Below are 25422 nucleotides of genomic sequence, written 5' to 3' on the forward strand. Positions count from 1 at the left end.
AGAAAAATAATTTCATATTAATATGAAATGAATATTATTTTATGCATCAAAATATTTAACATGAAAAGGATATAGAAAGAAGAAGAAAAAAAAAACCAAGAGGATATTGAGCTGAATAATAACTGAATATTATTACAATTAGCCCCTAATTTTAGGTTATAGAGAATGTGAATTAATACACAATTTTGCCAACAAGTAATTACTATTTAAAAAAAAAAATTTTAAAGTAAACATGTTTGAAAATTTATACTTTTTGATAACCATTACCGAAAGAGGGAGAGATAACAAATCTAACGTACGTCCGTCGGTCCATTGTTCGGAAAATTACCATCCCAAAAATTCAGATAAAACTAAAATTTAACAATGATGTTAGTGGTTTAGTGAAAGTAGGCCAAATATATGCACCATAAATGAGTCTACGAAAAAATTGAAATGAATTGAATGAATGGCGTATTATAACGCGAACAGTAAACATTCGAAATTCGTCCCAAAGTAAGGAATGGCTATCAATATTTGTTTATAGAAATCTTTTTGTTAAATACTAAACTAAACTCCTTTAAATACAGCATACATTTTGTTTTAATTATATTAATTAATGATAATTCTTCTTCAAACAACATATTCATAACTGAGTGTTATCCAAAAATTCTTCTTGAATTGAATCCTTCTTACAGCCCATATATATATATACAAAAAAAAAAAAATAAATAAATAAAAAAAAAAAAATATAAAAAAATATTAAAATAGTTTCATAAAAATGAATATGAAAAGTAAATGAACATAAAAAAAAAAACATGATACGAGGAAAACTATTAATTAAAAAATTTTATTTATTTTCTTTCTTGTTTTCAAACACAATTATAAATTGTGCATTTACAAATTGGGGCAAAATGAAAAAATTATAATTGTTATAATTATTATATAAGTTTGCATAGGAAACCATTAATTAAGAACGATTTTCATATATGTTCTCTTTTCCTCTCCGAGCTCTTTCTAGACTATGTTTAGTGCCTGACTGATGATTTTTCGTGTTTTTTTTTTTTTTTTTTTTATATAAAGAATTATTTAACGTTATTATAATTATAATTTCCTACACTACCCGACACAGTTCTTCTTCTTCTTGTTCTTATTACTCTATTCTTTTAATAGCTTAACTTTCGATTTTTGTGTTGCAGTGAGAGAGAATATCATTATTATATAATATTAAAAAAAAAAAACAAGAAGAAAAAATCTTCTCAAACTCTGCTATATTATAACTGCATGTGCTTCCCTTTCTTTTTTGCAAGTTTAGTTTAATTATTATTATTATTATTATTATGAAGAACATAAAATTAAATTATAAAAAGGAGATGTGTTTTTCGATGAAAACGGTATGGGAGAGTGTTAATTAATTAACAATAACCAAATCGGGCCAATTCTCATCTTGACAAGCTGTGCGAACGTTCACGGCTGCTACTGCCAGACGAAGCGGGTTGTATGATTTTGCTGCCAGGATCGCCTAGACGTTGATGCGGTGGGAGTTTATCAAAGAACGGGTGACGTAAAGCTTCTCCTGTATAAGTTGTTGTTGTTATTTGAAAATTAAGAAAAAATTATTTAATTAGTGATAGGAAATTGAAAGAAAAATTACCGAATCTCTCTTCGAAACACGACTATACCTGCGAGAAAGTTTTCTTTTCATTTTTTTTTTTAACAACTTGGAATAGTGTTTGCAAAGATAAGAAGAGAGAGTTCGGATGCGAGTTTGCCTAGTTGTAGTTTCTCTTGCAATTATGTGTAAGGAATTTCGAGCGAATCCCTAAGCGTGCAGCATAGTTTTGTTTCACTTCAAATGCTATGATAATAAGCAAAGATCATAGAGATTGTTTTATTATTTCACTTATGAAAGACCTACATAAAGATGCATGACGCGTGTATTCTAGATTTGGTGGTAAGGCGACGTCGTAGACTTTTCATCTAAACTAAGAAGATGCAATGTATCTTCTTTAGGATTTTGTTTTATGTCCGGCAAGAGTACGGAAGACAGATGGCGACTACATGCACAATAAAGTGTTCAGGATGGAATGGCGAAATTAGGGCAGCTATCGCTTTTGTATCGCGTAATTCGGCTGCTCGCGTCATAGCATATGTAGTGGAGAGTGGTTAAGTGTTTGAAAAAGGATCGCTTTTGCAAAGGTATCGATTAGTCCTCTCTTTTATATTTTACTAAACATATTCATGCAAGTACTACTCTACTCTTCTCAATTGTGGATACAAGTTATGTTGTATTTAATATTGTATACCATTATAGATTTAAGTAAAAGAAATATTGCAGCGATTGAAAAGAAAACTTCCTTAAGGCTTTTCCCAAGTGCTGTCCAATAAGGTATCATTTCTCTTCCCTTCGCGTTACGTTTAACATATAGAAAACTTACGGATTGTTGCTGAAAATTTGCTCCTACCTTTCAAGGGAAGAGTTATGATAGGATAGGATCCGTTTGTAAGACAAGAAACAAAATATTAACGAATAACACGAATGTCAACTAAAGCTGAGGTCAAAGTTCGAGAACCGGTAAATGCCAAGATGAAACATTGTCTGTTCGCATATGTATCTGAGTGCAACCGCATACACAGAACAACTGTACATAAACAGAAGGACATAACTCTTTCTTCCGGATTGTATAAAACAACTTGATACTGTCGTTAGTTTGATCAAGCATGTGCGATTGTGCGTAAGCAATAAAAACGCGAGATTGCTCCCATACGCCGAGAATGCTTAAGGTAATAATGTCAAATAATAAGTCCATGTCATTACCGTAATTATAGAACAACATAACGATACATAATAAAACTCATAAATAAACCAGGACGGACAACACTTTTCATACAAAAATTTCTTCTAACTTAACAAAACTAAAAAGCAAAAGCAAACAAACGCACTTACCTAACGTGACACGTTGTGATGGTTCATAGTCCAACATTTTCTTAATCAAATCAAATAACTCACAATGATCTTCGCTATCACTCATCTGATATCTGAACAAAGGCTTGCAGTGATCGCGTACATAACGACCAGCAGAGGATTTCTCGTCCCAATCCAACTTACCGTGATAGAAATATTTTGTTTTAGTTTTGCTGTAAAGAGCGTGATTACTAAAGGTTAAACTAACTTCATGAAGTAAACTGCGCAAAAAAATATGAAAGCTTGTCTAGCTATGCATTACCGTGCCATACGATATGGTATTTGTCCGAGAATCCGCTCCATCATCGCCAAATGTTCACGATTATCATGAGTTTGAAACAAAGTTATACCCAAATACAATTCAAAGAGTATACAGCTATAATAATATATATATATATAACGGAAAGGTTAAAAGTTATGTAAAAAGAGATGATAAGCTGGATAAGCTGGATGAGAAATAAGCGAAAACTTACCCTATTGACCAAACATCGCAAGGTTGCGACCAACCCAATTCTAATATAACTTCGGGAGCACGATAATGTCGAGTCGAGACAATAGTACTGTGATGCTCATGATCAAATGTTGCTGAACCAAAATCGATTAAACGTACATCGGTATTCTTAACGCGTCTTACTTCACGATTCTAAAATTGTGAAAGAAAGAAACAAATCAAATTAAATAAGCAATTTATATAAAATGGGAGGAGAAGAATCTCCAAAAAAAAAAAAAAAAAAATGATAAGAATTTTACTTACAATTTTATGATTATAATGTGTAGTATACTCTGAATCAACAAAGAGTATATTTTCTGGCTTCAAATCGGTGTGCGTTAAACGATTGTCATGTAAGAATTTCACTGAATAACATAACTGATAGGCCATATGTCGCACTTGTTCTAACGGATATGGTTCGTAGTTGTTCTCACGCTGTTTTTTTTTTTTTTTTTTTTTTTTTTTTTTGTAGTGTAGAGTAAATATGAATGTAATTTTTTTTTTTTGTACAACAACAACAAGTGCATAAGAGAAAAAACTTACCAAAAAATCGAAAACACTCAAACCCAACATTTCGAAAACAATGCACATGTGTCCGTGATAATCGAACCAATCTATCATTTTAACGCACAAGCTGGAAAAATTGGGTAAAGAAAAGTCAAATGAAAATTACGAATTTTATCGACATTGGGTCATCCACGAGAGGGAGATGTCTTTTCTACTTTTGTAAAAGTCTAAAATTTGTCCATGCAGCTGTGCTTGCTTAAGGCCAAGAACAGATTTTGAAAAGATTTTCCGAACAAGAAAATGCGCTGGAAGTCAAATGTGGAAAAAGAATGTCTCTCTGTGTCGTCATTAATTCAAAGTTCGGCAATCAAGCAAGAAGCATAAGCTGATCTTAATCTTAATACTGTAAGGAACACTTTCTTCGCATCAGTAATGATAAGGACTTTTCATGCATCAGATAAGCCAGGATAACAAAGTCTTCCTTGCGTGATGGCCCGCGCTTTAAAAGCTTTTAAGCTCCCTATAGCTATAGGAAAGGAATTAGATAACGCAAGTAGCATTTGTCTTGAAACAAAAGCGAGGTCAGCATCATATTTATTGGAATGCGACGGAATCAAGTCATTAACAAGGCTTTTCTAAGCAAGAAACCATCATATGTGTCACTGTATTATGGATAATTTAAATAAAATCAATTTTCTAAATCATTGAACAATGATGATTCATCTGTGCATGGATGATGGGATGCAATTATGAAATTGTTAAAAATCTTAGTACTACTTACTGTTCACAATTTGGATCTTTTTGTGCAATCTTCTCTAAGGCATTAATTTCTAGTTTAGCAGCCTCGCGATATTTTTCCACATTTTTAATTATCTTTAAGGCCATACAATAATCCCTGTTTACGGAAAATATTAAAAATAAATTTTAGTTACAATTTGTAGAAAATTTTTGCATAATGTAGATGATGGATGAATCAATCGATCGTACCTTTCCATGTCTTTGACTTTAACAACACGACCGAATGTACCCTCGCCCAGTGTGGCCATGATTTTATCTGAAAATTTGAAGAAAAGACGATACATTGAAATTTCGAATAATCCTTCAAAAGCAATACGAAAATATAATCATATTAAACATTAGATGTTTTCTTGCGAAAGTTAATAAAAAAAAAAAAACCTATTTTTTTAATATTTTTTTTTTTTTTTATATGTTTAATGAACTTTTCTACTCTAACAAACACGATAACAAAAATCGAAAACTGATCAAGATTGAAAATGCAATACATTTTGCAAGAGGAAATCGAAATGAAAAAATTTGCAAAAAAAGCGCATTGAGAGAGATTAAAATGAAATGAAAGAAAACAAAAAAAAAAAAAAAAAAAAAAAAAAAAGGGAAAAAAAAACCAAAAAAAAAAAAAACTTGGAAAAAAAAAAAAAAACAGAATCGGAAAAGCTTCTCAAAGCCTCTTCTTACATTTTTAATCAACACGAGACAGAATCAAGAAAATTGAATTTGCGCTTTTTTTCGATTTTTAAATTATTAAAAAAATCTCTGAATTGCAATTTAAATGAATGTTAATTATCAAGAGTAAAAGTTAACTTTTGAAATTTCTATTTTTTTTTTTTTTTTTTTTAAATGAATATAGTTAAAATTATCTTAATAGGATTGATTGATTAATTGATTGATTGATTGTTGGCCTAACTGCTATGCGGATTATTGTTTTCGTTCATATATATATATAATATAAATGCAAGTATATATTAATAGTTAAATAAAAACAAAAAATTGTCACGAACATCTGTGATGAAGAATATCGCCATTATGATACATCAAGTGGCCATCAGCATCATCTTGTATAACGGGCTTTGCTGTCTATTAATTTCGTTTTCGTTTAAAGGTTCATATAACGTGGCATTCATTTCGTTTCAATTCGTTTTTCAATTTTCAATTCAGTTTTGATTAAGACGTTGGTGGTGTTTTATATATATATATATATATATATATACATATATATGTTTATGATGTTGTTGATTCGATTTGATATTGAAGACACAGTAGTTGCGTGTGATTAATGCAGCAGCAAAACGGAAGCGCAAGCGGTCAAGCGGTAGCGATAGAGTTTGGTTGAGGAGGTTGATTGAGATTTGTTTTATTGATTGTAGAGTAGTAGAGGCCGTTGAAGAAGGGCAGTCAGTTGAGAGTGTATTTTTGTATGTGATAGAGAGAGAGAGGCACAGAGACACATGTGTTGTTGAGGGGTCGGTCGGTCGGTCGATGATAGCAGTTGATAAATTGGTTGGCATACATACACGGGCACGCAGAGAGAATTGGCGGGTCAAACATCAGGTGATGTGGTTCAAAAACACATAAGAAAAGAGAAAAACAAAGAAAAAAGAAAAACAGAGAAAAAAGAAAAAAAAAAAAAACATATGTATCCATAAGAAGTTGTTGCCACAGCCAGGAAGTAGTGCACATCCATCCCATTCAGCGCGCCCCCATTCATTGTTACGGCGTTAGTATCATTTATAGCACCATCCCACGTTGACACCACATAGTCGTACACGCATATATCGTGTCATTACATATTTTTCCATATCATTCACAAGACAATCAATATTTTGCCAGCAAAGCCGTTTTTAAGCCAGTCGTTAGTAATCATCATCATCATCATCATCATCATAATTATCCAGAGCATCAATTTCATTTTCCATCATCATCATCATCATCATCAACATCATTGTGATAACCCATCATCATCATTACATACATAATCAAGAAAAAACACGAGAAAAATACGTTCGTTTTTTCGATAAGAAAATTGGTTCGGACAAAATGTTGTTTTTGTATTTGTTATTACAAAAACTAGCATTTGTTCATAATTATTTGTTTTTTTTTTTTTTTTTCTTTTTTTTAAAATACATAAAACATGATAATACACAGCGTTAATATATTTATATAAAATTTTTTATTAGTTAGTTTAATTAAAAAAAAGAAATATATATATATATTAAAAAATTTAATATTTATGCAATCATGTTAAACTCGTCAGGTTAAACGAAATCATCAATGCATGTTTGTTAAAACATAGAGCTGTTTTTGACACGAAACTCCTAGCTAGCAAAGGATTTTAAAAATGAAAGTAAAGAATTTTCTTGTTCCCACGCTAGTCTACATATATGAATAATTAACTACAGCATGTTGTTGTTGAATTCTATGCTAATCTCTGTCTAATAGCTTTCATTAGATTCTCGGAGTAATACGCACTGTAAAATATCTTTCATGAGATTTTTCTAATAATTTCTGCTTTAGAATATCTTTCATGAGATTTGCATAGTCATGTCTAGTAGTCTAAAATATCTTTCATGAGATTTTTCTAATATCATGTACACTAAAATATGTTGTTTTAATGAGATTTTCATATTTTTCCCATGGGATTCAGTTGTTACTTATAGAAAGAAAAATTTATAATTCTTTTCCGCCATTATATCCATAATACTAATCTTCGTGAAGAATTTCACGCAAGAAAAAAAAAGGTTGATTTTCTTCTTATAATTAATTTAATAAAAGCAAAAAAATGTATTGAAATTTCTACATTTCTTTGTACTCTTCAAGGTTGTTTATTAGTAAAAATTCCAAGCAAGGCTTACATGCATAAGTGTAGCAAAAGTTTTCTTCTTTTTTATAACGCAACAAACATTGAAATAAAATTTTATTCATCATTCGATATTTGGAAGAAGGATTATGATGAAGAAGGTGATAAATACTCTTTCTTTGTCTTTGAAGTCATAACCTCCGTGAATAATAATAGTAATGTAATGTAATGTAATGTAATGTAATGTAATGTATAAAACGGATCAGACCAATAATATCATCTAGTATTTGATTTTGATTAGTAAGTAAAGTAAAATATTCACGGCAGTCATAAGAAAGCAAATACATACGTTCGATATGAATCGATAACAATCAAAAGCGTTAGAAAAAAAAGTCAATTTTTTAAAAGTAAGACGAAAAAAATCTTACAAATGTTGACAAAGTTTTTGGAATGCGTGACCTATGAAATAAAGACGCAGAAGTGGCACTTTTTGATAACATCAACATTTGTTGATGTTGATGATATTGCTGTTGGTGATGATGGTGTTGTTGTTGTTGTTGTTGTTGCTGCTGCTGCTGCTGTTGCTGATAAACTTGCATTTGCTGACGTTGATAGGCGGTTAAAGCAGATGCAGATATCGGCATCGCAGCAGTGGAACCTATACCCCTCCTACCGCCACTGCTGCCATAAGCGGTATTATAAGGATCAAAATGGTATGATTTGCATGAATTAAAGTAATTATCACGAGCGGGATTCCCACGAGCACCAGACCCAGAGTTTGCGGGTCCGGTCGTCTCTAGCTCATTAAGAGCAGTACCAATTGCTCTTGAAGTGGCGCTACCTTTATAAGTTCTTTGTTGACGTCCTGTACCTAAACGTTCAGTAATGCTTCCGAAGGCCAAAGCACTCGAACTGCTAGAGTGCATTAGACCGCTACTAAACTTATTAAAATTGAATGGTTGAGGTCTGTATTTGGAAAGGTCGTTATTATTTTTATCAGATGCTAGCATCAATGGTCGAATGCTATTTGTAGTCTTAGTAGTGTTTGCGATTTTTGTATCTCCGTAATCAGTAACTTTGCTAGCTATTCCTGAAATGGAAGTACTATTGGTTGTATTGACTGAGGTTATGGTTTCACTATTAGAGGTGCTGGTGGTTGTAACAATTGTTCTTGTGGTTGTTATCGTGTTGTTGTTAGTTACAGGGATGGAAGAGGTCTCTACGGTATCGGTTATAACTTCTTTAACACTTTGTTTGCTAGTTTCGTCAGAGCTACTATCGCTCTCTTCCTCCGTGGAGGTACTATCACTATCAGATTCTGTAGTTACTTTTTTGCTACTGCTTTTTTTTACAGGCAACTCTGCGCGACCATTTAATTCGAGATGTCCCTTATCAATTAATTTGGTATCATTATTATTGGCATCAACTTTCTTCTTATTTGCTAATTCCTCTTCCGCTAGACGTTGTTGCAGTTCTTTGGTTTTTTCCGCTTCCAGAGCATAACGAGCCATTCGTTCCTTTAGCTCTTTACGTTTTCGCAAGCGTTCCTCAAATTTTTTTGCTTCTAAATATTGACTATCTTCACGCAATGCTAACAATATTGCAGCATTATCGGCAGATGAACGTTCATCATTAAGTATTTCCATCTCTTCATCGGTAAATGACTTACTACTAGCGGACGTGGTGGGAGGAACGCGATGTGTTGACGATGCCACTGAAGTCATTTGCGGACGTTTATAGGCAAAACGATTACGCGAGTTAAGCGGGACGGTAATGTTGTCATCAATACAGCCGCTCTCACTATTATCACCCGTTCTGCTCGCTAAATTCTCACAGGTTTTATTGCGACCATTGGATTTTGTTTTATCATAGCCTGATGATGCTACAGAAGAAGATGTATTTACATCCAGATCAGTACTGGTATCATAATGTCTACCTAAGCGTGAACCATCGTAATAGTTGCGGTAGTCTAAACCGCTACGTGGCTTATAACTGGAAGCATATTCGCCATTACGCCCATAACGGCTTGTTGCTGCATTATATTCATCCTGGTAGCGGTGATCGTAGTGTGCACCATGATTTCGGGCACCCGAACGATATTTATTACCACTACTACCATAATCCAAAAGATAATTATCATCAACTAAGTTCGAGTCATTAACAGGCCGACCATTTGTACTAGTTAAGTATCCGCTGTCGTTCGAGTCACCCAAATATCGTGCAGTTTTATTCCTTAATAAACGGTAAGGCGTGCGTTCTCTTCGATCGGCAGTACCAAACGAACTGGAGGACAGTTTCGATTTTGTGCCGGCCGATGACAATTGATGCGAGGTAGCCGAACGTGTTATGGGATTGATATTCTCATCGGGTTCGAGAGTCTTCTCGTGATCATCGTCGGCATCACGATGACGACGTCTACCTACTCGATCTAAAATATCTGAATATTTATTCTCTAGTCTCGATATGGCCGATAGTTTTGCAACACTAGAACTGGAGGCTACCGGCGTTTTGTCTTTATCGTTGTCTTTTCGCTAAGTGTGAGAAAAATGTACATAACACAGTTAAAATATTAAGCTGCTTTCGAAGCTACTAAAGGATTCTCTTAGACGACGAGGATAAGGCATTTCGGAATATTGGTCCTTTTCATACGTTAGAAACTAACTCTCAGGTTCATAGAAAATTGGCCTTCAAAATATTTTTTGATGCTGCTCTTTTATAAGCAGCAACGCATTTAAATATTCAAACTCGATTCTCTCTGTTTATTTTCAAATATACTCAAAATAACGAAACGAAAGTGTTTACATTTTTGAAATGAAAAACGCATTTTCCCGAGACAGCGGGCGATGTTTTCTTCTACTGCTGCTACTCATCTTCAGAGATTGTAAACTTATCTTTTGTTCTTGCTTTTATAACATTCAGGCGCATTAATATTTCGCATTTTCTTGCGTGCGTTCAGAATGATTCAATGGGGATAGGGTTGTTTTAGATTTTCATTAAAGCTTTCTTAGAATTTGCAAAGAGATGTATTTTTTTTTTTTTTTTTTTTTTTGTTTTCTTTTCACAGAATATCTTCTCTATTAGAGGTACTAAGGTAGAAAAGTGTCGGATTTAATTCAAGTCAAGACAATCTCGACTAGTTTTGCGCAGTCCAGTCCAGCTTTATTCATTTTCTTCTTCTTTTTTGTTTGTAAAGTAAACTCCTGTAAACTCCTTCTTTTATAAATATCACTTGCCCGCCCTTGAGATCATACTCCTTAAATAGGATTTTCTTACTCTCCTCTCACTGGCTACTTATTACTATAATTTACAATAATTTATATATATACATACGACTGTGAAATAATATCATATCAATACCTAGTAAATAAAATAGAGAAATGAAAGTAAGTGACCTCCGGTAGATCTACTTACACGATAAGCAGAAAACTATGCGATATTATTTTGAATTGTTGAGGTAATATGTTTGCTGCCGCCCCCATTCCCTCCCGTGGAGATAATAGCTTTGCGAATTGCTTTATTTATTTATGAAAAAATTTTTTTTCTGTTTTTCTTAGTCGTTTCTCTGCAAAATAATATTTATTTGAAAATTTTTATATAAAATTTAATTAATTTTTTGAAGCTCTTATAAATTTGAACATAATTTTTAAATGAACTTGAGAAAAATTTCATTGAAAATGGTTCAAGTATAATGTTTATAATAGTTGACAAGAGAATTATTATATCAAATAGAAAAAAAAATCATTAAACAAACAAAAAAAAAAAAACATATATATATATAAATATATATATATATATATATATATATGTAAAATAGTTTTGTTTGCATATTGAAAACACACTTTTCACTTTCTCTTTACGAGCGAAGAACATGTGTTCCTAATTGTTCATCGGTAAACACGAATTTATATATTTATAGGCATGTGCATACAAAGTTCTATCCAGAGCCAAAAGATATAAAAAAAAAAAATTTTTGAGGAAAAAAAATTAAATAGCCAAAAATAAAATGATGCACTCATTTGATTTAGAGGAAATTAAAAAAAAAAAAAAACAAAAAAAAAACACTTTTTTTCAAGAAGACGATAATCTTGATTTTCTAAAAGAAAAAAAAAAATGTTTTTTTTTTTTTTTTTAAATTCATGTAATCCCCCTCCCACCGATCCTCATCAATCCACTTTTTTAGCTGCTCTAAGAGAATCCTTTAGATGAATATTGTAAGGCATTCATGGAAACAATTGTAAGTGTAAACGACGTTTACGTACATCACGTTTGCTAAAAGTACGCATTAAGGGTTTGTAATAAGCCGTTACAGGACTTAAATTTGAACGCAATCGATCGAGAGCGGAGGCAGCGGTAGTAGCACTTTTTTGATAGCGTCCAGTAGTAGACGGACTACTATAGAGTCCAGTACCGCCATAATAACGGGTATAACGGTGACGATCACTCATCGAATTTAAACTAGTTTTCGGCGAATAATTATCCTTTTTGTTGTCGTTGTTGTTCTTCTCAAAATAATTTGCACTATTATTATGTTTCGCTGCTTTGCTGCTGTTGCTGCTTCTATTCGATTTGAAGTTTAAAGATTTTAACTCACTGCTTGCAAGAAGAAGCAAGCAAAGCAACCAATTATTGTTGTTGTTTGCGTTTTCAAATTATAAATAAAATATTTTCTCATTAAAAGATTATCATTATTATTATTACTTTTTTTTTTTGTTTGTTAAACGATTACTTTTTTCGCTTTTTTTTTCTTTTTTTTTTTTTATAATTAAACCTCTACGATTCTTGCGAAATTTCTTACTTTACGAATATATATATATATATATATATATATAAAAATATATATTTTTAATTTATATATTTTCGTTCTATCATATCACGTCTAACGTGTGAATTTAGTTTAAGGAAGAAGAAAGTAGAAGAAGAAGAAGAAGAAGACGATCAACTAAAACTCGCGCGCACTAATTATTAACGTTGTACGTAATGTCGAAAATCAAAATATTAACTGAAATAATGCTCGAACCATAATATTTATTTTAAAATAAAGAAACAAGAGATAAATGTTTTTGTGAAAATGTGTGAAAATATCTTAATAATTTTCAATATACTACAAAAAGAAAATCTGAATATGAGAGGAGGGAGAGTACATAACAGCATTCGTTTTAAGGCGAATTTTGGATGCTCACTACCTTTTTTTTTTTCTTTTCTTTTCTTAAATGGAAGGCTATGGAAGGCTATGTACTAAGGATCCAATAGAATTAAATTTGAATATCTCTACATGCGCATTAGGAAATATATTGAGACGAGTAGAGTGCAAGCAAATGGACTATGCTTTATGGAACTAATCGAAGGATGCTCAAGGAAGAGAAGAATCTAGCACTACCTAAGGGCATTTGAACTACATTTACAAACATATTCACATAATACACTAATGCACTAACAATGCACTACCCATCCTTTTTACGGATCAAATTTCCAATAATTTGTTTGGGGGAAAAGATTTTTTTAGGGAAATATTTTCACTCCCATTTTTTTAATAGCATTATCCGAGTAAGTATTTACAATGAGCTACAGTTCTCTAGCAGATTATGTACTGCTATTACTTAGGTCTTTGGAAATTTTAATTAGGCCCTAGGCTTTATGCTAAGAAATATATGCAGAGACTTGAGGGATTTTTTGAAAATTTTAATTTTTTGTCTTACAATCAGAGATCATCCTGTTCATGTTTTTTTTTGCTGAATCTTTTACCCATGCAGCTTGTATTGACCTCTAACATCTATGCATAACGTGTACAGTATTACACTGCTAAAGCATAACGGAGTCGACTAGTGTTGAAGTCGAGTAAGAAGAAAACAAGGAAAAAATGCGAGTATATGCCTGATAGATAGGTATAAATATGAAACGAATACGTATTTACGTATAATATACTAAAATACGTTTCATTGGGTGGGCGTTAAGCAAAGCACCATCATTCCAAAGCAATTTATTTTATTTAAATGCAACATTTAAATAAATAAGTGATTATTATGCATTTTTCTTGTAGACTTTTTGCTTGGCAAAACAATGAAAATGGAAGAAAAAGCAAAAAAAAAAAAAGAAGAATTTGAACCTCATTAAGGAAGTGTTAAAAAAAAAAAAAGGCCCAATATTAATAACGACGAAAATCTTACAAGAGAGAAAGGTGAAATCTAATTTAGATTTGATCTTTTTTTTTTTTTTTATTATATTCTTTGAATTTACGAAGAAGCCTGATTTTTTTTTTTTAAATAATTAATTAACATTGTTCCGAATTTCGTAATCCTTATGTGCTTACAATTTATTTATTTCCCTCCCCCTGTCACCACCCTCCCTCTTTCCCTTTATTGCACTACATTCATTTGCCTTTGCGATTAGCTTATTGAAAGAAAAAAAAAAAAAAATACAAAAAAACAAACAAACAAAACAACCACAAGGCAATCTGAATCAAGTGCATGCCAAGAAAACATATTTTTATGTTTATAAGTTAAGAAGATTTGAAAAGTATGTATATGTATATGTAAGCATACACATCCATACTTACACAGGTTTTCATAGTAGATATTAAAACAAATATTTAACCATAATATGATTCATCATAAACTAAGTGCATCTTTACAAATGAGAAAATGATGCAAATATGGACAAAAAAAGTATTATCATGAGTCACCGAAATATCCCATGCGATAGAACAAAAGATTAAAAACAATATCCATAAGGCTATCCAAATATTAGACAAATAAACCGTATTCTGAAGTTGTGAACACTAATCACTAATCATGGGAGGGCAGCAACGTCTTGTGTTACCTTGCCATAGCCTTCCTACTATGACTTAGCATACTACATACATTCGATATATTCTAATGCAATATTAGCAGTCTACACTAGCTTGTGCGCAATTAACGATAGAATTTGAATTCAAATTCATTTCCACTTTAAACTTAACCATTGCTCTTAAGCACGCTCTTCACCTAATTACGAATACATTTTGATTGAGGTTTTCGATAGGGATTTTCCCGAAATATCTTTACATAACCCAAAGTTATTGTGACAATGTCTTAGTTTCTAATCTATTGTGGGCATATATGTGCACAGATCATAAAGATAATTTAACCTTTGATTCGTAATCCGTTAAGGAGAGTTTTCACAGCTTCCTCATCTTCAATTCTTTGCGATTGTACAAATTCAAATTGACGCATTTGATTAGAAATATTGAAAAGATGGATAGCTAGCTAAACGTTATAAGTTCTATTGCACCTACCTCTTTGTCGAAGAGGTCAAGAACGACCTGAGACAAGAATGCTTTTTTTGCTATTTATTGAGACGATCTTCATGTTGAGTCAGAAAACGAATGAAAAAAATGTCGTTCGTATTTTAAGCTTCTTTGACAGATGTCTCTGAGGGTTTAACGTCTGCACCTGGCTTGATGCCTTAATCAGACGTGTTGCCTACAACCATAGGCACTCATTTAAGTCGAGTGATCGCCCCCCCCCGGGGGGAAAGACAATCAAAGCTTCTTTGACAGAGGGCAGTAACAATTTCTTCCTATAATAAAAGCACAAGTCAAATAGATCGGTTTACCGGTTTCTTCCGCTATCCTTAAATCAAGTTGATTTATCTATCATATTCTCTCGAGAGAAAGAGTTGTGATTGTACGGTTTTGAGAAATAATAATTCTGGCTTGACAGACCGATCAACAGAGAAGAGAATTAGTAGTGATAGTGATACTCACTTCGCCTAATGCTTTCCATTACGGCACAATTAAGTACGCAGATGATTCGATAATGTTGATCGCGATATCCCTAAACAGTAACCTTATCTAGTAATGCAACCAAGGACCTTAAACCTTAAATATAAAAGAGAACATGCGCGTGCTTCAATCGATGTTCCGCCCCATTTTCACACTTAAAAGACAGATATTTTCATAAATTTTAATGCAGCAATCTCTTCCAATATTTTATCAAAAGTCCATAAAAATGGAAATAAATGACAGCAAGAAATAAAACGTGCAGTTTTATTATCCCCTCTTTTAACGGCAAATAAATCACTGAAATATACATATGCATAACACGTCTGCAGCACCCACGTATAGATAATTGTCTCTAACAAAAGAAAACTTACATCGACGACTGCTATATATGATGAAGAAATAGTTTGAAATCTCAAACAATGAAAAGAAAAAAAAGAATTTCTTTTTTTTTGCATTTCCGCATACTATAAACTAAACTTTATTTAAATTAAAAACAAAAAAACAGACGAACTAAAAGAACAAATACTTTGTGCATGTAATACTACTTTGCATATATAAAAATAAGATAAGATTTTTAAAAATAAACATAAGAACGGAATTGAATTTTTTAAAGGTTTTGCTTGCTTGTACGCAAATGTATGCGCACATAACACACATTACGGCGGTGCGACTTTTATGCTTTAAATATATTTTTTTTTGTTATGCTGCATATTCGATGCATTTCCTTAATCAAGAAGAAAAAGAGGAAATGATCATCATCACAATAAGAAATGAAGAAGTGAGTGAGTGAGTGATCATTACTAGGGGAGAACAACTACTAAGCAACAAAGGCTTGAGGATGTGAACGCTTACCGGGTGTATTTGCGCGTACTTATCGCAAGTTGTTGCATTTTCTTTGTGCAAGAAAAAAAAGAAAAAAAAAAAAACAACCAAACACTAACACACAATGATTTATTTTTTCACTAAAACCTTGAACTCTTAGAAAGAAGGAAAAAAAAAACAAAAAACAAGAATATATCCATCCATTAAGGGAATGCACTGAAAATGGAACTAAACAAAGAGTTGTCTAATTTAGGAAATTATATATAAAGAGAAAAAAACGTAATATTCTCTTGTAAAGTTAAAATAAATGGGAGGATATATCAAGTGAGGAAGAGAGAGAGAGAGAGGGAGAGACCAAAGCAGAGACAGAACCTGAAAAGCTCGGAGAGGACAAGTTTGTTAAAAGTTTCTCATATATAACTATGACCGGAATATCGCATAGGTACCCTTATGTACTATCAAGCGAGAATATATAAAAATATAAACATATTTTAATAAGAACTAATGTTATGTACGCTCTCGACAGTTTTGTAGAAATGGTGGAGAGGAGGTGAGAAGATACTATTAAGCCTAGAGTGGGACAATGTCTAAACTAAATCTAAACTAAAAAGTCTTTTTCCATTTTAAGGTGGGCGGGGGGAGGGGGCCTGACTTGGAAAAACCATATCTTTAAAGTGCTTTCCAATAGTTCTTCTCAGCCTTCGCGTTGCTATTTCGGAATTTACGAATGACACAACCATGCAGAGAACAAAATTCTGTGATATATGAGACGTCTTTGTTGAAACATTTTATATTTTATAGGAAAGCATGGTCAGCAAAATTGTAGGTATATGAGAAGATTACGCCAAAACATTATTTATTCTGATTTTTAAGGCATTGTTTATGATTGGTTCGTTCAGTCTTCCACTTGCAACTTCTAGATCACCAGTGATATTACTTTTCCAGGGAAAAAGGAGTAAAATATCATTGGCTCGTACAGCGACTCGCGCACATGTCGTTAACTGAACTGACATTGATTCGATTGATTGAATAAACAAATACGTCACCACTTTCTGAATATTGCATATGTAGCGCACCGTTCTTACATTACGGGAGATGAATAAATAGACTTTCACAACACGCTATTTATTGTTTACCTAGTTTGACTACACAGGAACTACAGTTTTATCATAGCATGAACAGGTAGAGTTTCTACCAAGAAAACTTGGAGAACGGATTAATTCTCACACTTGTCGTAGGAAGCCTATCTCTTCTAGAATTATGAATAATCCAAATCCCGAACTTATTGCAGAAATTTATCTTTTGGTCGTCTGTTCTTCAAAGTCCCGAAGGCGTCTAGCACAGCTTGGCTAGAGAACCTTTCTCCATTCCATTGAAAGTTCAAAGAGTTTGCTTGTTCTTTACTGGGAATTAACACTTAAATGCATATTGTCACCAATTGTTTACATTCAAGTATCACTTCATTTTAAAATTTTTGAGAGATTCGCGAATACGCAATTCTGGGATGTCAATCTGCGTGCCATGCCATTGTTTATCTATTTGATATTATAGTTGCAGTTGTAGCGTATGATTAATGTAGTGCTTTGTGTACTTGTTATAGATTCAAACTGAGATTGAATTGTCAGAGCAATTCTGTGATGTCAATCTGCACCTGCAGCACACCATTGTTTACCTGATTGGCATTAATCGTTTAGTTCTCTCTCACTTATTTAAAAATACATTTCCTACATTTTATTTTCTTTTTTTTTGCTCGAAAGCTGTGAAAAGGTTTTGCAAAGGAATTCGACGAACAATGATTTTTGTAATTGTTAGTAATTAGTAGTCCCCTTAAATGTTGTTGTTGGAGGTGTGATTTTTGTTTTCTTAAACTTTACTTTGTTTTATAAATTAAAAGAATAAATCAAGTAAAATTTTCAATACACCAAATGGTAAACTATTTATAGTTATATGCGGACAGACGGACAGACAGACAGACAGACAGTAAACGCAATAATGAAAACACAATTGAAATTCATATAAAATATATTATATGACTGTGTAGAGTAGGTAGAGAAACCCAAAAGAAAATATTTGCGTTCATAGACGGCACCACACGTACGTACACTACTTTTCAATTCGATTGAATTCGAGAGGCATTTTCACAAAGTCTTCGAATTAAACGTAACAAACAAAAGAAGGAATAAATAAAATTCTTTATAGTGAGTGAATTATTTAACAAATCGCATATAAAACACACAAGAAAATGCGTGTTTTTTTTCTCGTCTTTCTTTTTCTTTTTGTTTTTTTCTTTTTTTTTTTTACATAATTAACCCAAAATAAAATTTACTTTTTATTTAAATATATAGAGCAGCAGGCAAGAAGTCAGTCATAGCGAGAAAAAGCGAAAAAAGTAATCATTTTTTTTGCGAGTACACTTGAAATTTATTTAATAAAAAATTTTCCTTATTGAGGATATATTCTCTTTCTCTTTCTTTTTCATATTAATTTTTTTTTAATTTAAAAAATTTTGTTTTCATATTTGATTAATTTCTTTTTCAAAATATTACCGATTATTTTTTAATTGTTGTTGTATATTATTATCGCGCTCACGTATACGTTCTCGATCTCGTTCCCTTTCCCGTTCTTGTTCTTGTTCTTGTTTTTGCTGTTGAAATTTCTGTTCAGGGCGTTCGCTTGGATTACGACGAAATCTTTGCAACAGACTGTTACAACCATCGGACAACAACTGCGTTACACTGGCCGCCGTAGCACTGCGCATATAACGCCTCTGTTGCCTGGGTTGTTGCAATCGTTTAGTAGTACAATTATCGTCATCATTATCATTATTATTATTATTATCATTATTATGATAATCCCCAGTAGATGATAGCATAATAGTGGCGGCGGCATCCTTCCTCTCTTCAATTCGATCGGTGCTAGGGGGGGCTTTCTACATTTTTAATTATATTATTATGCTCTTCGTTATGTGGTTGTTGTTGCTGATTTGTGGGTGTAGTGTTATTCTCCTCGGCATTTACCAGAGCAATAACATCTTTAAGAGTAGCAAAAACATATGATCTTCGACGCCTTTGCGTCGGTATACTACTACCACCAATACCCCCACCAGCCACCAAAGAGTCATCATCAGCTAGGGCGCATGTCGCAACTATGTTTAAATTATTTCGATTTTGATTCTCATCTACTGCTACACTTTTCCTCTTGTGTTCATTATTTTTTCCTCCTCCTCCTCCTCCTCCGCCGCTGCCGGTGCTGTTGCCTCCTTCTGCTGACGACTGCAATTTTTCTTTGCTTAACTTTTCACATTTTTCACGTTGTAATAGATTTAAAATCGTTGTGGCCATCTTTATTAATTATTTTCTTCTCATTTTATCGTTTTTTTTTTTTTAATTTAGTTTTCATTGTTTTTCTTTATTTATTTTTTGCCTTTTTTCTTTTATTTATTTTCGGCTAATTCTCTTGAATTTGTTGTGCGCATTTCTAACGTTTGATGTGGTATTTAAAACGATCAAAAAATAAATAAATAAATAAATAAAAAAAGAGGAAAATAATGCTGCTGTGGAAAATCAAACACCAAAAATCTTATGCATTTTCATGCGTTATAAAAATTTGTCTAGTTTTTATTTATTTAAATAGAAAACAGATTTCCTTTCTTTATTTGTTTTTTTTTTTTTATTTTTTTTTTTTTTTTTCATTTATTTAATTTTCCATAACATTTATTCTCTCGCAATTCTCGTTCTCGTTTTATTTGATTATGACTCATAATAAAATTGAAATTTTCGCAATTCACACTGTCAATCTGTCTGTCTGTCTGTTTGTTTGTTTGGTTTTCTTCACCTGCACATATAAAATTATATTTTGACGACATAATTATTAATTATTAATTATTGATTATTAATTATTAACGCAAATCTTTGCATTCTCTTTGCATCGTTGGAATGAACTTAAAATGCATTTTTTATATAATATTAAGGTTCAAGGTAAGGATCACTCACTCACTCACTCACTAGCTCGGAGACTTTATATATAGCATATATTTTAGGCCGCGTTTGGAAGAAAATTTAAAAAAAAAAAAAAAAAGTGAATTTAATTTTTTATGAAAATTCTGTTTAGCTTAGCTTAACCCTAGAAAAGCTGGAAACGTATAGCATTTACCTGCACATAACAAATACAAATATACCTATACAAGGGTATGGAGCGAGTAGAGCGAACGAAAATTTAGGTAAAATTTGAATTTGACCTCATTTGTGCGGCAAAGTGTTGTGTTGCCCAAGGAAAGCAAAACATCGTGAAAGATGATAGTTCAGCGACATTAGTATTAAGTGTGAAGCTCTCAAAAATCAACCATTTAGTTGCTTGTTCAATGGAGCTATAAGTGCTATATGGCATTAGATTGTGGGCCAGTGAAGAACAAGATGTTGACTTTTCGCACTGCACCCTCTCTCTTTAGCCATGAGAGGCATTTTCATCCGGATAAAACTTTAGAAAATTCATACGTGATTGTTGAGAAACGAGGGCGTCCACAAAATCTCACTAAGCTGTGGCCTAATTATTCTTCGAATAACAGTTAATGACGAATGCATAAATTTTATTGCGCCCAAATTGCAAGATATCATTTTAGATATGACCCTTATTAATGAGTCGTTCAAATGTTGCGAATGTTTCGGAAACTCTGCATTTATATATTTGTTTTTTATGGAAGAAAAGCTTTGTGCCTTCGAAAAGAATAAAATGATTCCTAACGTCGCAAAAATCGGTATCCGCGGCAAAGTATTCGTTTAAAGTGATGCAGGAAATTACTTTTTTAATCAATTTCTAGGAATTTAAGATAATAAGCAAGGCTTGGATAAAATTATTTGTTTCAAGACAATTGCAAAAATTTTGCAGATAATAAATAAGTATGGACAGAAGAAGAGGAAAAGGTTTGATTGCTCCCCTCCCTCTGCTCACTTTATTGTCCTATAACTGCGCGCTTTTCTAATGTTTCGATTCACAATCGCTTTCAGCTTGGACTTCATGATTGCAATCAATATTTGACTCGTACTACTACGCGCGAGCAGTGAAGAACAGCGCGAAGCGTTCAAATATTTATAAAAGGGTCGAGGAGTTTGCGCTTTTGATAATAGAATTTCAATTTCATTTCCATCCGCCAGTGAGCCTCGAAAGCGAGAAGTAATCTAAGATAAAGAAAGGCATGAGTATGTGTGGAAACAAAAAACCGGGAGACACAACAAGACAACACTTGACTTGTTCGCGCAAAAAACAATTCTGCCAGTTGAAATAAATAAAAACAAAGCAAGGATGAGAAAACGGCAAAACGGCATAGAGAAATATAGCGCGTAAAAACAATATTAGCGTTTAATATACAAACGAAGAAGAAAAAAAAAAAAAGAAGAAAAATTTCTTGTCTGCGGTAAAAATTGTCTGTAAGGGAAAGAAATCATTTCAATAGTCACCGAGTTTAAACAGGAACGTGGGCAGGGAGGTTGTGCTGGGATTGTTGTGCTGACAAAAATAGAAACTTATAAAGCAATTAAAATATATATACTTTGTGTGAAAAGATCTAAAAAAAGTCATCTCTCTTTTCGCCCTACAACTACAAAATTGCTTGAATTACGTCAATGCTAAGCATGAATCCGTAAATGGCCATCTTATCCGAAAGAGCCCTTTTCAACTTTATTAATACATTAAAGAGACCCAGACGTTAAACGGCGCCATCAACCACAACCCGCTTTTATTAACGGGTTTTTTTTTTTTTTTTTTTTTTTTTTTTCTTGTGCATTATGTTTAAACTACTCTTGTATGGAGAGTAAAAAATCTCGATTTGATTTCATTTAGGCTTAGAAATGCGCACACAATAATACGATTAGATTTCATCAACACCTCTTTTGCACTTTCCACGATTTCCACTTTATTCTGTCCAAAACACTTTCGAAAAAGAAAACTTGTTTTAAAATATGTTTTTTTTATTAAATACTTTTCCTTCGTATATCACGTAGAATTTGCAAAATTATTTTTTCTCAATTTTGCAATTTTGCATTTTTTGTTTTCTTCCCCGTCTTTTGGATTTTGTAAAATTTTCAAATTCGAGACAAAAGAACAAAAAACTACTCAAAAAATTAGTTTCTATTGCAAAAATTTTGTAAACCGAAAAGATCTCGTATTAAAACGAAAGAATTCACATTTTAAAGAAGACTAAAATAAGAAATTTTCATTTCGATTGAAATGAGCGAAAAAAATCAAAATAAATTTTCACAAAAATATATCAAAAAATTAAAAATCAGAAAAATCAGTTCCCAAGTAGAAAGAGAAAAGAATCATGAATAGAAGAGAAAAAAAAAAAAAAACAAAAAAAAAAGAGAAAGAAAAAGAGGATTTCTCATCTCTTTTAAATAGCCACTGACGTTCATCTCGACACCACAAGACGGAGCTATCGTCTCTTTTATGCAGCTACTACGGCTAACTAACTATACAGATGGGGACACGACGACAAATCTGAAAAAGTTTCGCTTTCTTCTTCTTATGGCTAAGAAGGCTAATGTAGTGGAATCGTCGTAATTTCCTAATAGAAGAAATGCCTTCTAGCATTAGTTGTTGTTGCCTTTTAAAAAACATTAAATAAATAGTAGTGTATGAACAAAATATCCATTCTTTCGAAGGTAACAAAAAAAGAAAATCCAAATCCGTGCACTGAATATAAACAAAGTAGTGGAGCGAGACTGACAGGTAATAAAAAAAATATAAAAAAAACAAAAAAACATATATTCATATAATAAATTTCAACAATAAATTTCCCGCAAATTCATTTTCTATTTCTTTGGTTAAGCAGTTTACGACTATTGCTTATACGGATGATTCTCTTCAGAGCTCCTCTGACGAGTTGAACGCAATACTTCCTTAAGTTTGCTGATGACAAGAATTCAAAGTTCATAACCCAAAATTTTTCATGATTCATTTGTCACAAGAGTGTTCTCCGATGAAAGCGAAATTCATCTTCAGGCAATTCGTATAAAATAGAAAAGTTCAAGGTTCGAAAATTGGAAAATATGGCAACAATGAAAATGGTTGATCATCAATCAGACAATGGTAGAAGTTTAAGCTGTGCGGGTTCCCGGATATAATGTGATGTAAATGCAAAATGTCTATAATCATAATACTAACGATAGCGACACCTCATTGCCTAGTCCTAGTCAGTAGTAGTAGTGCAGACCGCAATGCCATGAGTGAAGATGCCTTTTACGAAACGGAAGCAGCGAGAGATTGATCGAGACGATGGCCAGTATGCCAGTATGCAGTCCAAATATCTTCATTTTCTAGAGGGCAATATAAAATACATCTATTTTGTATGACGAGACGGTAAGGTAAGGCAGTTGTGTTAATTCTATCCGATATTGTTTTTCAAATGTATTTACAACGCTTGCCTTTCTTATTTTTTGCAGATTCTTAGAAAACCCTCCAAGCAATGAATATATTCAGGAAAAGAAACCCAATCTCAATTAGAGGAAGCCGATTAATCAGTGTGCAGTGCATTTCAAATACTAGATCTGCCTTCATTTCAGGTAATTTTATTAATATTAATTAAATCGCACTAGCGAATATATAAATATATCTTACAATGCCATCTAATTTTTGTAAGCGATTTCTTTTTCTTTTAAGGTTAATATTGGTTGATGCCAATAGTGATGTTGAATGACCGTAGGCAGGATGCAATTGGGATCTCTAGAGAAGAAAGTACGTACCACTCTAGAATGGTAAGGCAGTTTTTTGATTTCAAATGCATTTATAAGGTTATCTATCCTTTCGTCTTTATTTGTTTTTGCAGATCTCTTTAAAAGTATCTTTTAAATGGAGCGAGCTGCTGCATGTTACTGAAATTGATCAACACAATGGCCAGGATGCAATTCAAATATCTTCACTTTCTAGAGGACAAACTCATCTTTTTTGGATAATGAGACGGTAAGGCAGTTAGTTGTATTAATCCTAAACGATATTTGTATTCATAACGCTATCCTTCCTTCTTTTTTTGCAGATTCTTGAAAAGCCTTCATTCATGAAATGGAATCGAATCCAATGTCAATTAGAGGAACCCGATTAATCAGTGCAGTTCATCTAAAATACTGACCGTAGGCAGGCAGGCAGGATGCATTTGGAGTCTCCAAATTCTGCAGAGAATTCTCTATATAACATTCCCTTTTTCCACATTTTAGAATGGTAAGACAGTTTTTTTGATTTCAAATGTATTTATTACCTTATCTATCCTTTGGTCTTTATTTGTTTTTGCTGATTTTTCCAAAGGTATCTTTTAAAAAGTGCCCCTTTTAAAAAGAGGGTTGATTTAAAGGGGTACTTTTAAAAGATACCAAGTGCCCCTTTAAAAGATACCTTTTGAAAAATCTGCAAAAACAAATAAAGACGAAGGAAAGGACAGATAGATTTGAAATCAAACAGACCAACCAGGCAGTCAGGCATCTTCCAATATGCATTTAAATAAAGTACCTAAAGAGTAAATCCTATTGATTGTATTTATTTATTGCCTACCTAGGTTGCATTTATTGCCTACGTACTATTTAGTATTGCCTACTTGCAGGCACTGTTGCCTACATACCTTGTGTACCTGTGTACTCTGCTGTCTACATACATCGGCTACGTATTTTTGTCTACTTGCACACACTATTGCCTACATATGTTGTCTCCATGCGCAGGCTATTGTCTACATATGTTGTCTACCACTACTACTGTAGTGTAATGTATGCAGTCTACTGTAGTAGTAGTAGACTACTGTATGATTTGTATCTACGTACACTACAGTAGTCTACATACATTAGATTATAGTAGTAGTGGTAGACAATATATGTAGACAAGAGTCTACGTATGTACACAATATATGTAGGCATATTTAGGCAATAGACAAATAACTTACGTACATAGACAACATATGTAGACAAATAGCTATATAATATACGTAGGTAATACATAGACAATACGTAGAAGAAAATGGGTGGATGAAAAAAATTATTTTCTTACATTTCAAACGATGTTTTGGCAAAAAACGAAAAATACGATGCGACTGCTTATGTTTCTGGCGAAAAACAAGAAGACGAGCAAACCACAATGATAGCATAAAAATTGCGTAACTACTATCTACGTTTTGAGTTGCACTTGCATGCGATAAAACTCTAGTGGCATATATCATTAAAAATTTTCCCACATGCTATGTTGGATATGTGAAGAATAAGAAAATTACTTTCGGCTGCGACTTTTCTTCTATACCTGTCAATGTTATTCTAAAAAAGATTCAAAAAATAAACAAAAAA

At 32.6% G+C, this 25422-nt stretch overlaps 2 protein-coding genes across 12 annotated transcripts in view; both read right to left on the reverse strand.

Moving 5' to 3' along the window:
- Positions 1-777: 777 nt before the first annotated feature.
- LOC119634664 (serine/threonine-protein kinase Doa) overlaps positions 778-25422 on the reverse strand; it is a 131137-nt gene continuing 106492 nt past the window's right edge. For 6 of the 11 annotated variants that reach the window (XM_038028947.1, XM_038028940.1, XM_038028943.1 and 3 more), the window contains 9 exons: positions 5735-5810; positions 4926-4992; positions 4720-4833; positions 3975-4065; positions 3696-3866; positions 3415-3584; positions 3204-3317; positions 2924-3132; positions 778-1552 (listed from right to left, as the gene is read on the reverse strand). In XM_038028947.1, the coding sequence (XP_037884875.1) occupies positions 1419-1552; positions 2924-3132; positions 3204-3317; positions 3415-3584; positions 3696-3866; positions 3975-4065; positions 4720-4833; positions 4926-4992; positions 5735-5810 (1146 nt within the window). In that variant the 3' untranslated portion in view covers positions 778-1418. Of the gene's footprint in view, positions 1553-2923; positions 3133-3203; positions 3318-3414; positions 3585-3695; positions 3867-3974; positions 4066-4719; positions 4834-4925; positions 4993-5734; positions 5811-7958; positions 10062-11789; positions 12121-18657; positions 19002-25422 lie in introns of those variants that run through there. The other 5 variants (XM_038028946.1, XM_038028945.1, XM_038028941.1 and 2 more) reach the window with 5 other exon arrangements.
- LOC119634675 lies at positions 19012-19714 on the reverse strand. Its single transcript, XM_038028965.1, has one exon. The coding sequence runs from the start codon at positions 19450-19452 to the stop codon at positions 19027-19029; it is 426 nt and encodes a 141-aa protein (XP_037884893.1). The 5' UTR covers positions 19453-19714; the 3' UTR covers positions 19012-19026.

Source organism: Glossina fuscipes, unplaced genomic scaffold, assembly GCF_014805625.2.
Source record: "Glossina fuscipes isolate IAEA_lab_2018 unplaced genomic scaffold, Yale_Gfus_2 3, whole genome shotgun sequence".
In the NCBI taxonomy this organism is placed as follows: domain Eukaryota; kingdom Metazoa; phylum Arthropoda; class Insecta; order Diptera; family Glossinidae; genus Glossina; species Glossina fuscipes.